Here is a 13,752-nt window from a genome sequence, read left to right as displayed (position 1 = left end):
TGACAAGCAAGCCAGATTTGCTTAACGACTGCCTGTCTCACTTAACAACTGCAATGATTTGCTTAACCACCACTGCGAAAAAAGGTTGTAAAATTGGGTTGGTCACGTGAACCACTCGTTTTACGACCAACGTGACTTTGGCAGGCTCCATGAGTGACGTAACTCGAGGACTTCCTGCATTTCAAATCAAACCACTTATAATAATGAGACAAAGAAGTTAAATTTAATAGTGCGGCTCTGAGTTGCTAATCTGGAGAAATTTGATTGTTATTACAATTAGTCCTTGACTTATGACAGTTCACTTAGTAACCGTTCAAAGTTACAACGGCACTGAAAAAAGTGGCGACCATCATGCCCATGGTCAGGTCATCAGAATTCAGACTTTTGGCAAGTGATTCGTATTTATGACGGTCTCTCAGTCCCGGGGTCATGTGATCCCCTTTTGCGACCTTCCGACAGGCGAAGTCCACGGGGAAGCCGGGTTCACTCAACAACCGGCTTACTAACTCATCAACCACAGTGGTTCACTTAACAACGGCAGCAATTAAAACGGCAAAAGAGGGCAAAACACCCATCACAATTATCTTCCTTCCCAATTTTCACACGTGGAAAATTGCCGGTTCTTGTTCCTTGGGACAATGGGGGACAAATCTCCGTTAGCGACAGAGGTTTGAGGCTGGATTGCGGTCGTACGTCGAGGACTCCCTGTGTGCATGCCAGACAACACAAACACAACAGTGAAGAAACATTTGACATCATTCTTGCCTTCGTTACCAATGATTCATTCGTTCTGTGTCATCAAGTCATGGTTTTTTCACACGTAGATGGATTAAGGAGTCCATTATTTATTGTATATTTAAAAGATTTATAGCGCCAGCCATCTGGTACATCCATAACCCCTGGGCCACCGTTGTTAATAATGATCAAAAGCCAGCTCAGCAGCAAGTCAATAAATCAGCAAATCGATAATAATAGATATCTTTCCTATAGGAAAAGGGGGGTTTTAGCTAGTCCTCGACTTGTGACTACAATTCAGCCCTCGATTTTTCTTTGCTAAGCGAATCGTTGGCCAAGTGAATTTCCCTCCGTTTCGCTAAACGACGGTTTTTAACAGAAACTTTTATGAACTTTCTTGCCACGGTTGTTAATCAAATCAGTCGTTAAGGGAATCACATGGTCGTTAAGTGAATCAGGGTTTCCCCGTCGGCTTGGCTGGTCAGAAGGTCGCAAAAGGGGACCGCGTGACCCCAGGAACGCTGCGACCGTCATAAATACGAGTCAGTGGCCAAGCGTCTGAATTTTGATCACTGATTAACGGTCGTAAGTATGAAAAATGGTCATAATAAGTCACCTTTTTCCATGATGTGCGGTCACTAAATGAACTTTTGTAAGCCGAGGACTTACCAGGATCTTTCAAAAGAATAAAGGCCACAGCTTTGACTGTGCAAAAGCCTTTTTTTCTTTTTTCAGTAAGTCATATTCTCAAATACATTTTATTTTTCATTTATTTTTGCTCCCTACTTCCTTTTGAGCAAAGAATCTATTTCGGGTTGATCTCAGGGGATCATCGTTCTTTTTTTCTTCTTCCTTTTCTCACATCACTTCTCCAAATAGTTTTGTCTGTTTTTCCCCAAAATGGAACTCCTCCCCGTTAAATATGCAAACTACAGGTAGTTGCTGTGGCCCACCAGTGGCCAGTGGAGCTGGCAGCATATTCGGACAGTGAGGAGGTTGGGGAGGAAGATGGGCCAGTCCTGGAGTCTGGGGAAGGCTCGGATGAGGGCTCTGGGTCGGAGGCAGAGAGGGGGACAGGGCCGTATGACAGTTATCAGCTGCCTTCAGAGTCAGGCATCAGTGAGGCAGAAGAACAGCTGGAGCCTGTTCCCAGTGTGCGCATGCGCAGAGTGGCCAGACGAAGGGAGCAGCTAAAGAACAGGGGTCCACTTGGGAGAAAGGCCACAGGTGGGACGATGAATGGCCCCTCCCAGAGGGAATAAAAGGGGAGCGAAATGGGAGTGGAGGTTGCAGGAGACAATTAGTTCGCTTATTTGGTTCGTGACTCTCCGAGACTCCTGGCCAAGTTCTGCAGTTATCAGCCTGGCAGCTCTCCAAGCCAGAGAAGCTCTGTGACTGTAAATCCTCCCTGGAAAGACTTTGCTGGATGGGAAGGAGCAGAATTCACACTCAATTAATAAAAGGTTTTTTTTGTCAGGACCAGGAGTTTGCTTCATGTTCTCGGTCAGTAGTCCTTGACTTGTAACAATTCGTTTAGCGACCATTCAAAGTTGCAACGGCACTGGAAAAAAGTGACATGCGATTATTTTTCACAGTTACGACCGTTGCAGCATCTCCAACGGGTCCCGGGATCATAATTGAAATGGCATACATAGGCTCTTCTGCTTGAGCAGAGGGCTGGACTAGAAGACCTCCAAGGTCCCTCTCAGCTCTGTTCTATTCTACTCTTAAATTCAGATGCTTGACAACTGAGTCATGTTTATGACGATTGCAGCATCCCGGGGTCACGCGATCCATTTTTGCAACCTTCCGAAATGCAAAGTCGACGGGGAAGCTGGATTCACTTAACAACCGTGTGACTTAAGTTAACAACTTGCCGTGATTCACTGACCGACGGTGTCAAGAAAGGTCATAAAACTTGAAAAATTTCACATAACAACTGTCTTAGTAGGCAAGATAAATTTTGGGCTCCATTGCGGTCGTAAGTCGAGGACTATCTGTCTACCACTCATCATCCTAAGCCAGAATGTTCACTTGTAGTCCTCGATTTAACAACCACAATTGGGATTATAATTTCCATTGCTAAGCAGGGCGGTTGTTATGTGTGACTTGCCCAATTATTCAACCTTCCGGCTCTGGATTTTTAAATGAATTGCTGCAGCTGTTAAGTGAATAATACAATACAATACAATACAATACAATACAATACAATACAATACAATACAATACAATAGTAGAGTTGGAAGGGACCTTGGAGGCCTTCTAGTCCAACCCCCTGCCTAGGCAGGAAACCCTATACCGTTTCAGACAAATGGCTATCCAGCATCTTCTTAAAGACTTCCAGTGTTGGAGCATTCACAACTTCTGGAGGCAATTTCTATTCCACCGATTAATTGTTCTTACTGCCAGGAAATTTCTCCTCAGTTCTAGGTGGCTTCTCTCCTTGATTAGTTTCCACCCATTGCTTCTTGTTCTACCCTCATCAAGCAGTCGTTAAGTGAATCCGGCTTCCCCATTGACTTTTTTTGTCAGAAGGTTACAAATTGGGATCCCGGGACGCTGCAGCCGTCATAAATACGAGTCGGTTGCCAAGCACCACCTTTGGACCAAGTGACCAACAGTCGTACGTGCGAGGACCGATCGTCAGTCCCGTTTGTCATGGCCAAAATAACAAACAGTAGTTCAATGAATGACTGTAAGTCGGGGACAAGCCGGATCAGCCCGGATCTCAGACGGAGCAACAATTAAATGAAGAAATAAAAAAGAATTACCTCAGAAGACAAGCATCTGCAAAGGGCCGCCATTGGCGATTTTCCTAGATTTTAATTTATCTTCCCCAGCCAAAAAATAATATTGCATTTTCTGCGTTGTGCGGTGGTTTTTAATCAAGCAGCTATTTTAACTGGGAAATTTATGACCGTGTCTTTCTCGCACCAGCTGCTCCGAATCTCCAGAGGGGAAAGCAAGATAAGAACGGTATAAATAAATTGCGTGTCCTCCCCAAAAAAATCCATTAATAAAACTTGAGTGATAATAGATGCATGCAAGTTTAAATACGAGGATATTTTTATAGAGGAACCTGTTGCATTGATCGATGGATTTTCTCCGGGAAATGCAAAGCGTTTCTGATGTTTTTTGTCTTGTGGCTCTGCTGAATATTTATCATGAAGCAACATTTATCCAAATTTTTTGGGGATTATTTTAAAAGGAGATTTTGGAACGTAAGTCTCGGGGGACGCCGAAAGGACGAGCGATACGTGCAAAAGTCCCGTTTTTATTTTTAACCTTCTCTTTCCCAAAATCTCCCAGTAGTCCTCGACTTAACGACCACAATTGGGATGGGAACCTCCATCCTTAAACAATGGGGTCCTTAAGTGAGTCATGTCCGGCTTTGTGACCTTTTTTTGCCGCCCTCCTGAAGGGGAATTCTGCTTCCCCCACTGACTTTGCTTGCTGGGAAGGTGGTTAACTCGATCCTACGACCGTCGTAAATGCATGCCGGGGGCCGGGGGCCCGGGGGCCGGATTTTGGTCTCGGCAAAGGTGGTAAGTGTGAGGACGCAAGCCATGTTTTCCCAGCACCGTCATGACACTGAACCGTCGCTAAACAAATGTAGAGAACTCCCTGTAATTCAGTTCCCAAAGATGAGAGAAGCCCTCGTTTTCCACTTTCTGGAAAGTCCTCGAATTATGACCACAATTGAGCCCCAGATTTACATTGCTAAGCGGGACAGTTTTTAAGTGAATTTGTACCCGTTTTACGACCTTTCTTGCCACAGTGATTAAGTGAATCACAGCAATTGTTCAGTGAGTAACATGGTTGTTAAGCGAATCCTCCTACCCCGTTGACTTTTCTCATCGCAAAAGGGGGATTGCATCAACCCGGGATACTGCGACCGTCATAAATGTGAGTCAGTTGCCAATGGTCTGAATTTTGATCACAGGGCCACGGGGAAGCTGCACCGGTCGTAAGTGTCAAAAATGGTAATAAATCGGGGTTTTTTCAGCGACATTCATTCACGGTCATTAAATGAACTGCTTCTAACAGAAATTAATTTACAACGGCAGGGGAAAAAAGCGACTTATGACCGTTTTTCACACTTAACAACCATCTCCATGGTCACGTGGTCGAAATTCAGACCCTTCGGCAACCGGTTCACATTTATGACGGTCACATCATCCCGGGATCACAGGAGTGATCCCCTTTTGCGACTTTCTGAAAATGGGGAAGCCAGATTCACTTAATATCCCTGTTGCCATCTTTACAGCTGCAGGGATTCACTTAACGACAGTGGTGAGAATTATGATCGTAATATGAGCCAAAACTCACTTAACGCTCTTGCTTAGACCGTTCCTTTCTTCTCATTCTCATCTCCTTCCTTCCTTCCCTGTTTTCCTCTCTTCTCATTCTCATCACCTTCCTTCCTTCCTTCCTTCCTTCCTTCCTTCCTTCCTTCCTTCCTTCCTTCCTTCCTTCCTTCCTTCCTTCCTCGCTTTTGTTCCATCCTCCTTCCTTCCCTCTCTTCTCATTCTCATCTCCTTCCTTCCTTCCTTCCTTCCTTCCTTCCTTCCTTCCTTCCTTCCTTGCTTTCGTTCCATCCTCCTTCCTTCCCTCTCTTCTCATTCTCATCTCCTTCCTTCCTTCCTTCCTTCCTTCCTTCCTTCCTTCCTTCCTCGCTTTCGTTCCATCCTCCTTCCTTCCCTCTCTTCTCATTCTCATCTCCTTCCTTCCTTCCTTCCTTCCTTCCTTCCTTGCTTTCGTTCCATCCTCCTTCCTTCCCTCTCTTCTCATTCTCATCTCCTTCCTTCCTTCCTTCCTTCCTTCCTTCCTCGCTTTCGTTCCATCCTCCTTCCTTCCCTCTCTTCTCATTCTCATCTCCTTCCTTCCTTCCTTCCTTCCTTCCTTCCTTCCTCGCTTTCGTTCCATCCTCCTTCCTTCCCTCTCTTCTCATTCTCATCTCCTTCCTTCCTTCCTTCCTTCCTTCCTTCCTCGCTTTCGTTCCATCCTCCTTCCTTCCCTCTCTTCTCATTCTCATCTCCTTCCTTCCTTCCTTCCTTCCTCGCTTTCGTTCCATCCTCCTTCCTTCCCTCTCTTCTCATTCTCATCTCCTTCCTTCCTTCCTTCCTTCCTTCCTTCCTTCCTTCCTTCCTCGCTTTCGTTCCATCCTCCTTCCTTCCCTCTCTTCTCATTCTCATCTCCTTCCTTCCTTCCTTCCTTCCTTCCTTCCTTCCTTCCTTCCTTCCTTCCTCGCTTTCGTTCCATCCTCCTTCCTTCCCTCTCTTCTCATTCTCATCTCCTTCCTTCCTTCCTTCCTTCCTTCCTTCCTTCCTCGCTTTCGTTCCATCCTCCTTCCTTCCCTCTCTTCTCATTCTCATCTCCTTCCTTCCTTCCTTCCTTCCTTCCTTCCTTCCTTCCTCGCTTTTGTTCCATCCTCCTTCCTTCCCTCTCTTCTCATTCTCATCTCCTTCCTTCCTTCCTTCCTTCCTTCCTTCCTTCCTTCCTTCCTCGCTTTCGTTCCATCCTCCTTCCTTCCCTCTCTTCTCATTCTCATCTCCTTCCTTCCTTCCTTCCTTCCTTCCTTCCTTCCTTCCTCGCTTTTGTTCCATCCTCCTTCCTTCCCTCTCTTCTCATTCTCATCTCCTTCCTTCCTTCCTTCCTTCCTTCCTTCCTTCCTTCCTTCCTCGCTTTCGTTCCATCCTCCTTCCTTCCCTCTCTTCTCATTCTCATCTCCTTCCTTCCTTCCTTCCTTCCTTCCTTCCTTCCTTCCTTCCTTCCTCGCTTTTGTTCCATCCTCCTTCCTTCCCTCTCTTCTCATTCTCATCTCCTTCCTTCCTTCCTTCCTTCCTTCCTTCCTTCCTTCCTCGCTTTCGTTCCATCCTCCTTCCTTCCCTCTCTTCTCATTCTCATCTCCTTCCTTCTTTCCTTGTTTTCCTCTCTTCTCATTCTCATCTCCTTCCTTCCTTCCTTCCTTCCTTCACCGCTTTCCTTTTGGGCTCGATTGCGGTTGTAAGTCGAGGACTAGCTGCCATTGTGTATTTCAAGTGTGGGTGAGTCAACCAGGCCTTGTGGGGGCTTAATTCACCTGGCCGGACAATCCTCCCCTCCACAGAGAGGAAGCCCAAAAGAAAAGCGAGGGAGGAAGGAAGGAGATGAGAATGAGAAGAGAGGAAAACAAGGAAGGAAGGAAAGTCCCCCCAACCCCTGGGACGTGGGACGGATTTCGGCCACGGCATGCCGGAAACCGGGCAATGCAAACCATTGAAGCCCCATCCATGGGATGCAGGCAGCACGCAAAAGCCATGTCCTCTTTGGTCCACGGGAAAACGTCTTGCTACAGGACTGGTCCCTGATGCCCCAAAAGGGGTGGGTGGGTGGGCTGTTTTAAAAGTCTTTAAAAGTCTTTGTTTCTTCTTCTGTTTATGCTTTTGTCTCTCCCAGAAAAAAAACCTGCTCCTCGCGTTCCAAGCGGCGGAAAGCGTTGGCATCAAACCCAGTTTGGTAAGGGTCTCCGCGCGTGGTTTGATTTCCGAGGGGAGGATTGAAAGTAAGGGGTGAAGTTGAAGAGGTGGGGGGACAGTGGGGGAAATTGCAGCGGTGCTTCTCTTGGGAATTGCTAGAGGTTGACCCCATAATCACAGGCATTTTTCCCTACGTTCTTGAGGGTGGAGATCCCATCATCCCCTGCCAAGCCAACACGGCCCATGTTAGCTGAGCAAGTGGGGAGCTTACTCTTGCATAGGAGAGACAGTTCGGTCAAGTGGTCAAGGCGCCATGCTAGAAACAGAGCAACAGTGAGTTCTAGTATCACCTTAGCCATGAAAGTTGACTGGGTGACTTTGGGCCAATCACCAGGAGACGGTGAGTTCTAGTCCCGCCTTAAGCATGAAGTCTGGCGGGATAACTTTGGGCCAATCACCAGGAGACGGTGAGTTCTAGTCCCGCCTTAAGCATGAAGTCTGGCGGGATAACTTTGGGCCAATCACCAGGAGACCGTGAGTTCTAGTCCCGCCTTAAGCATGAAGTCTGGCGGGATAACTTTGGGCCAATCACCAGGAGACCGTGAGTTCTAGTCCCGCCTTAAGCATGAAGTCTGGCAGGATAACTTTGAGCCAATGACTAGGAGACCATGAGTTCTAGTTCTACCTTAGGCTTAAAGCTGGCTAGGTGCCTTTGGGCTAGTCCCTCCCTCTCTCTCTCTCTCTCTCTCTCCGCCCAACCCCCCTCACAGGGTTGTTGTTTGGGGAAAAATAGGAGAAGGAAGGTGTGCTTCTAACTCAACAAGCGCATTGATTCACTTAACAAGAATGCCCAAAAAGGTCGTAAAATCTCACTCAACAGCTGTCTCGCTTAGCAACAGAAATTTGGGGTTCAATTGTGGTCGTACGTTGAGGCCTAACTTTTTATGCACACTTACCCACAATGATGCCAGCGTCAATTTTATTTTCCTTGCCTCCTTTTTTTTTTTTTTTTAAAGGAAAAAAATCATATTGTTTCTTCAAAGCACCGGATGGGTGGTTGGCCAGGCTAACTTCTCCTCTGCCAAAGCCGTGCCAGGAGGATTAAGTGGGTGCAGCAGTTCTTCCTTTCTGCTTTGGGACAGAGTAGATGGGAGGGCCAGGGAGGGGGGGGGGCAGATGGCATTCTTGGCAAAGCTCAGAGGAGGGATATCTAGGCTGGCCCTCTGCCACAGCCTGAGATCCCAACAGTTCTCCTCTCCCCCCAAGGGTTTTGCCAAAGGGGCAGGAAGGAAGCCTCACCGTGTGTGTGTGTGTATGTGTGTGTGTTTACAATCTGGGTTGGCAAACCCCCCATGGCCCTTGCCAAGCCTTCCAGAGGCTCAATTCAGCGCCGTTTGGGATTCTCTTCCGGCTTCCCCCACCACCACCACCAAATTTAACAATGATTTGTTGAATGTCTTCCAGTGTCTATTTATTTTCAAGGTCTTTCTCTCTCCTCCCCCCCCCCCACACCCCACCTTCTTTTTAGCATTATGGCCCTTAGCTCAGTTAGCTGCTAAAAGGTTTCTCAAGCTTTGCCACTTGGAGATGGGAGGGGGGGGACTCCAACTCCCAGAATTCCCCAGCCAGCCATGTTTTAAGAGGGGAGGACTTCCACTCCCAGAATCCCCCAGCCAGCCTGCTTTAAGAGGGGAGAACTTCCACTCCCAGAATCCCCCAACCAGCATTGATGGGTGGACTTCAGCTCCCAGAATCCCCCAGCCAGCCATGTTTTAAGAGGGGAGGACTTCCACTCCCAGAATCCCCCAGCCAGCCATGTTTTAAGAGGGGAGGATTTCCACTCCCAGAATCCCCCAGCCAGCATTGATGGGTGGACTTCAGCTCCCAGAATCCCCCAGCCAGCATGCATTATGATGGGTGGACTTCCAGTCCCAGAATTCCTCAGTCTGCCTGCTTGAAGAGGGATGGACTTTCACTCCCAAAATCCTTTAAGAATTTAAGACTAGGGAATTCTGGAGTTAACTCCACTCATGTTAAAGCTGCCAAAACCTTTATTTATCATCAATCAATCCTCCGTGTATCCATCCCTTCGTCCAATTCAATCCTACCTTCATGAAGCATTTACTTCAGTTCCTTAGAATTCCCCACGGGGATTTCCTCCCTGGGAATTCTGGGAGCCCCCCTCATCCAGAAGGGGATCTGAAAGGGGGGGGGGAAATCGGCCTGTCGGAGTAAATCACCGTCTGTATAGCAAAAGGTCCAGCTGGATTCCATTTCCATTCATCCCGTTTCCTTCCCTCCCGCAGGAGCTGAGTGAGATCATGTACACGGATCGCCCGGACTGGCAAAGCGTGATGCAATACGTGGCACAGATTTACAAATATTTCGAGACTTGAGGAAGAGGAGAAGAAGAGGAGGAGGAGGAGAGGAGGAGAAGTATGAGCCACTGAAAACATACCACCGAAGAAGCACTCAATCACTTTAAAAGATCCCCTTTTTCAGTTGATTCCTAGTCGGCAAAGGACGGCCTGTGCCAGATGCCAAGACATGAGAGGTGGCAGAGTGGGTGCCTTCTTGGCTGGAAACTTTTACCAGGGCCAGATGCCCGACCGTGCCAAAAAAAAAAAAAAGAGACTCAAAAGCCAAGAGCCCAACTTTGGCGCACAAGGACTCTGCACGTCACATAAAAACAATGATTATTCCCCACCCCACCCCTCCAAACAGGACGTCCATTTTGCCCTGTCCTGACGGGTCTCTCCCAGCAGGGACCCCCTCCTCATTTGGAAAACAATAGACAGCCACCAGGAGCTGAGAACTCTGCAGAAGCGCAGGGACACTCTTGCCGGCCGTACTAAAAGCGTCTTTCTGAAGGTTTCGAATGCCACCAGCCCGGGCACAGATTACGTCTGGAGTAGAACGAGATTTCATGAACAGCTCGGAGGATGGTCTGTTTTAAGATGGATCGATGGCCCAATCTGGATGGACCCCTTTGTGGTGGCGTCTTCCCCGGGGGGGGGGGGGGGTCTCCAACCTAGGCAACAAGGATGCAATACGAACTAATGTCTCCTTCCAACTACGACCCGAACGGGCAGCAAATCTCAAATTCTCCTTTGCATGCAATTGTTGTGTAGATGGGGGCGGGCTGTAAACACGATTTGTAGACCCCGAGAACCGGGAAGAATTGGTGGGGGGAGAAGCAGGACCCGGTTCTCCAACACTACAGTTGCCATGTCTTTTCACCAGCCAGTGCTCCTCTGCTGTTCGTTGCTGCATTCCACCAGGCCGAAATTCATTCAGCAGAGTTTTGTCTTTTGTAAGGCCGCTGGTGAAGAGATAAGTAAAAGCCTTGCATGCCAAACACCACCGCAGCGTGCAACTGGTAAAAAGCCAAGGAGCAAATTCAGAAAACGTTGGCGATGCCTGAATTCAGGATCTCCATGCGATTTAGGGAGCCCGGTGTCTTTCATCGGATGCTCCGCCGAGTCGTCGGCTTCATTTATCAGAAGAATTTGGCTGATTTATGTCAGTGTCCAGTTGAGTGTGCTGCTGTTGTCTGGAGTGATTGAGAATGTCGGAGTCAATCAAGGGACTCTCTTGACACTTTTCAGTGCCCTTTAAGGATGGTTTTGCGGGGTTGTCTGGATGGGAGTCTTAGATTCGAGCCGAGGCAGACGTGCCGGTTCTGGAGACTATGACCGGCGTCTCTGAATGGATGTAATGTAGAAAGAGCGTGTCAAAACGGGGTCAAAAGTAGCTCGTGGGCTGTGCAATGTCTGAATGCAAAACGCGTAGGCTGCCTTTGGGTTTCAAGATCCCCCCTCGAGTAAAAAGACGGCAGGAGGCGGAGTTGTGGAAGGGCACAACGCTCTGGGGGACTCCCGGTAGCCGCCGGTGTTGGTGGTGTCATGTTGTGAGCTAAATGTTATTGCAGGTTTCTTCCTGCCGTGAAATTAGGATTGTCTGCAGACGGACACGGGGATGCAAGCAAGGGAGCTTGGCAAGCCAGCAAGCTGGTCTCGGTGAGGTCTTGCGGGTGCACACACACACGCACGCACACGCACACACACACACACCACTCCTGTTGTTAAAGGGGGAACTGTTTAGAAGATCTGCTCTGTGCACCTCGTTTACGTCTCCTCCGTTGTCTACATAAACTCAGTACTGGGGACCTTCCTGTGTCCCGGAGGCTGATGAGGCAGGTGGAACTGGAGGGGTGGGCGTGGTCGAGATCTTTGAGATAAACTTGGGGAAAGCTAGCTTGTCTGAAACCAAAGGGAGTGAACCCCAGGGATTCTCCAGATCACCGCCATCTTCCCTGTAGCAAATGGTGCAGGTTGGAAATCAGCCCGCGCAGCAGCTTCCACGTTCGAGAAAATTAGCTTTGCGCGGAGGAAAAGTGAAGCCAGGACCTTCGGGGACAAGAAGCATGCCAACTGGGCAGGAGTGACACAGGGGCCAGTGCCAGTAGTGTGACACCCCCCTCCCAACCTTGGAGGGGGGGCAGTCTTGTGCAGGGGGAGGCGTTCCGGGTATAAGAGGTGGAAGACGCGAGAAAGTGGTTAAAGTTGAGAAGGTTGTAGGAGCCTCAATGGTTGCCAAAAGTGGAGGTTGGCATCTCAGAGAGGTAAGAGGTCAGGGGTGGGAAGGCGGGTGGGCAGAGTAGCCATCCAAAAAGAAGTGAAGGTGCCACTTAAGGGAATTTGCATGTGCCTTAAGGAAAGTGAAGCGTGGCTGTGCCGGAAACGGCTGTCCGGTTGGAGAACGGTAGAACCGGAGGGTACGGGACCTCCAAATTGCTTGGTTTTTTCCGGGTTTTGTCCAATGGAGTCTCCCTCTCTTCTCCAAAGGAACTTAGAACTGCAAGGGTCCTCCAAAGTAATTTAGTCCACCCCTCACCTCGAAATCATTTTAGATAGATGGCTCTCCAGCCTCGGTTTGAAGATCTCGGCGGAAGAGTTTTCGCTGGCAACCTCAGGAAGGGCTATCTTTTCTTTCACCGGACATCTTTGCGATCGCTCCCACCTCTTGAGGACTAGAAGCTTAAGAGAAGGCTTTAAGAAAAAAAATACAGGATTTGCTTCCCCAGGGTCGGGCTAAACCGCCTCTCTGTGACCACCCCAGATTAATGGGGTCACCATCCTGCAGTGAAAAAAGCCAGAAAAATGTAGAATGTTGCTTCTTTGAAGCAGCCAGCTAGAAGCCATGATTAGTGTCCAGAATTGTAAGCTAGTTAAAAGAAGCTGGTTAGTCGTAGGAGAGCTTCCCCCTCCCCACTTTCTCCTTGGTCACTAAATTGATTTCTTATTTCATTTGTTCGATTGGTATAGCTTGCCCTCCGAATGTCTCTGGGCGAAGACGTGCGTTAGAAATACGTCGATTTTGTCTTTTTCACAACTACCTCTTCCCCAACCCAGATTTAGTGTGTGTGTCTGTGCAAAACAAACTTCAGGGATTGTGCGTGGCTGTTTTGCACACCCGGATCCAGACGTTGCATCGTGTTAGGGTCAAATTAGGACACGTTCAACCGCTCGCCACGCATCCTCGGAGACACCCCCCCAAAAAAGACAAGATGTCGACCACCGCCTGCCATCCAAGCCCTGTGTCGCAATACACAAAGGGGCGGGGCTCCAATTGCATGGATCAGGTGGCCATCTTGACTTTTTTGACCCCTGATGGCATTCACCAACGGTTTGGGGCCTCCCCGTTCTCCAATGATTCACCATCTCTATCCTTTGTTGGTACGGTTCTCCTCAGGAGCAGGCATCAGGACGTGGTCAAGATGGCGGCCACCACAGCAGCATCAAACCACTGCCTGCTTTTTTATCCCCAGCGATCATTCTTTTGATAATACCCGGCGGATTCCACTGGATCCCACGGATTTTCCCAATAAAATGCGTTCAGCAGCACACTAGTCCTCTACGAGGCATTCCCAATTGCTCCGGAGCCCAGAAATGTTGGCATCCCGGGTATAAATGTGATACCTCTCAACCTTGTTGACTTAAAGATGTGTGGACTTCAACTCCCAGAATTCCCCAGCCAACTGGCTGGGGAATTCTGGGAGTTGAAGTCCACACAGAGATATACAGCATATCAGCACAACCACCAATTTCTACGACCCACCGTTTATTTTTACGGTCATTTTTTTTTTCAGTCCTTGGTGGTTGCCAAGTTTTCCTTCCTCTTTTGTCCTCCTTTAAAAAAAAAAACTTTGCACATGTGCCAAATTTTGCCAGAAGTGGTTTCTCCCCCTCTCTTTTCTCCCCCTCCGCCCCACTCTTCCTCAACTGGGTTTTTCTCAACACGGGCTTAATACTTGCCCTCCGATTACAAAAAACCACCGAGAATTTGCATCTTCCCATCTTGCGAAGGAGGAGAATGGCAAGATTCGAACTGAGGGCACACCAGAATGTACGGACTCTGGGCAGCAAATTTGGCCAAGTCTGGTTGCGCTTGTCATCAAGTTTTTATTTAAAAACACACACACACACACACACACAGACCAGATTAACGTTATTGAAGCCGTTAGCGCAGGGTCTGCCTAATATTTCTATTAAAAACA

The 13,752-nt window shown here is 48.4% G+C and overlaps 1 protein-coding gene across 2 annotated transcripts in view; it reads left to right on the top strand.

Moving 5' to 3' along the window:
- Positions 1-9,934, top strand: part of SPECC1 (sperm antigen with calponin homology and coiled-coil domains 1) — a 205,083-nt gene extending 195,149 nt beyond the window's left edge. For both annotated transcript variants that reach the window (XM_081945396.1, XM_081945397.1), the window contains 2 exons: positions 7,174-7,233; positions 9,500-9,934. In XM_081945396.1, the coding sequence (XP_081801522.1) occupies positions 7,174-7,233; positions 9,500-9,589 (150 nt within the window). In that variant the 3' untranslated portion in view covers positions 9,590-9,934. The remainder of the gene's footprint in view (positions 1-7,173; positions 7,234-9,499) is intronic.
- Positions 9,935-13,752: the final 3,818 nt, after the last annotated feature.

Source organism: Natrix helvetica, assembly GCF_964273705.1.
Source record: "Natrix helvetica genome assembly, chromosome: 2".
Lineage (NCBI taxonomy): Eukaryota > Metazoa > Chordata > Lepidosauria > Squamata > Natricidae > Natrix > Natrix helvetica.
This window is presented reverse-complemented; position numbering and strand designations above follow the sequence as displayed.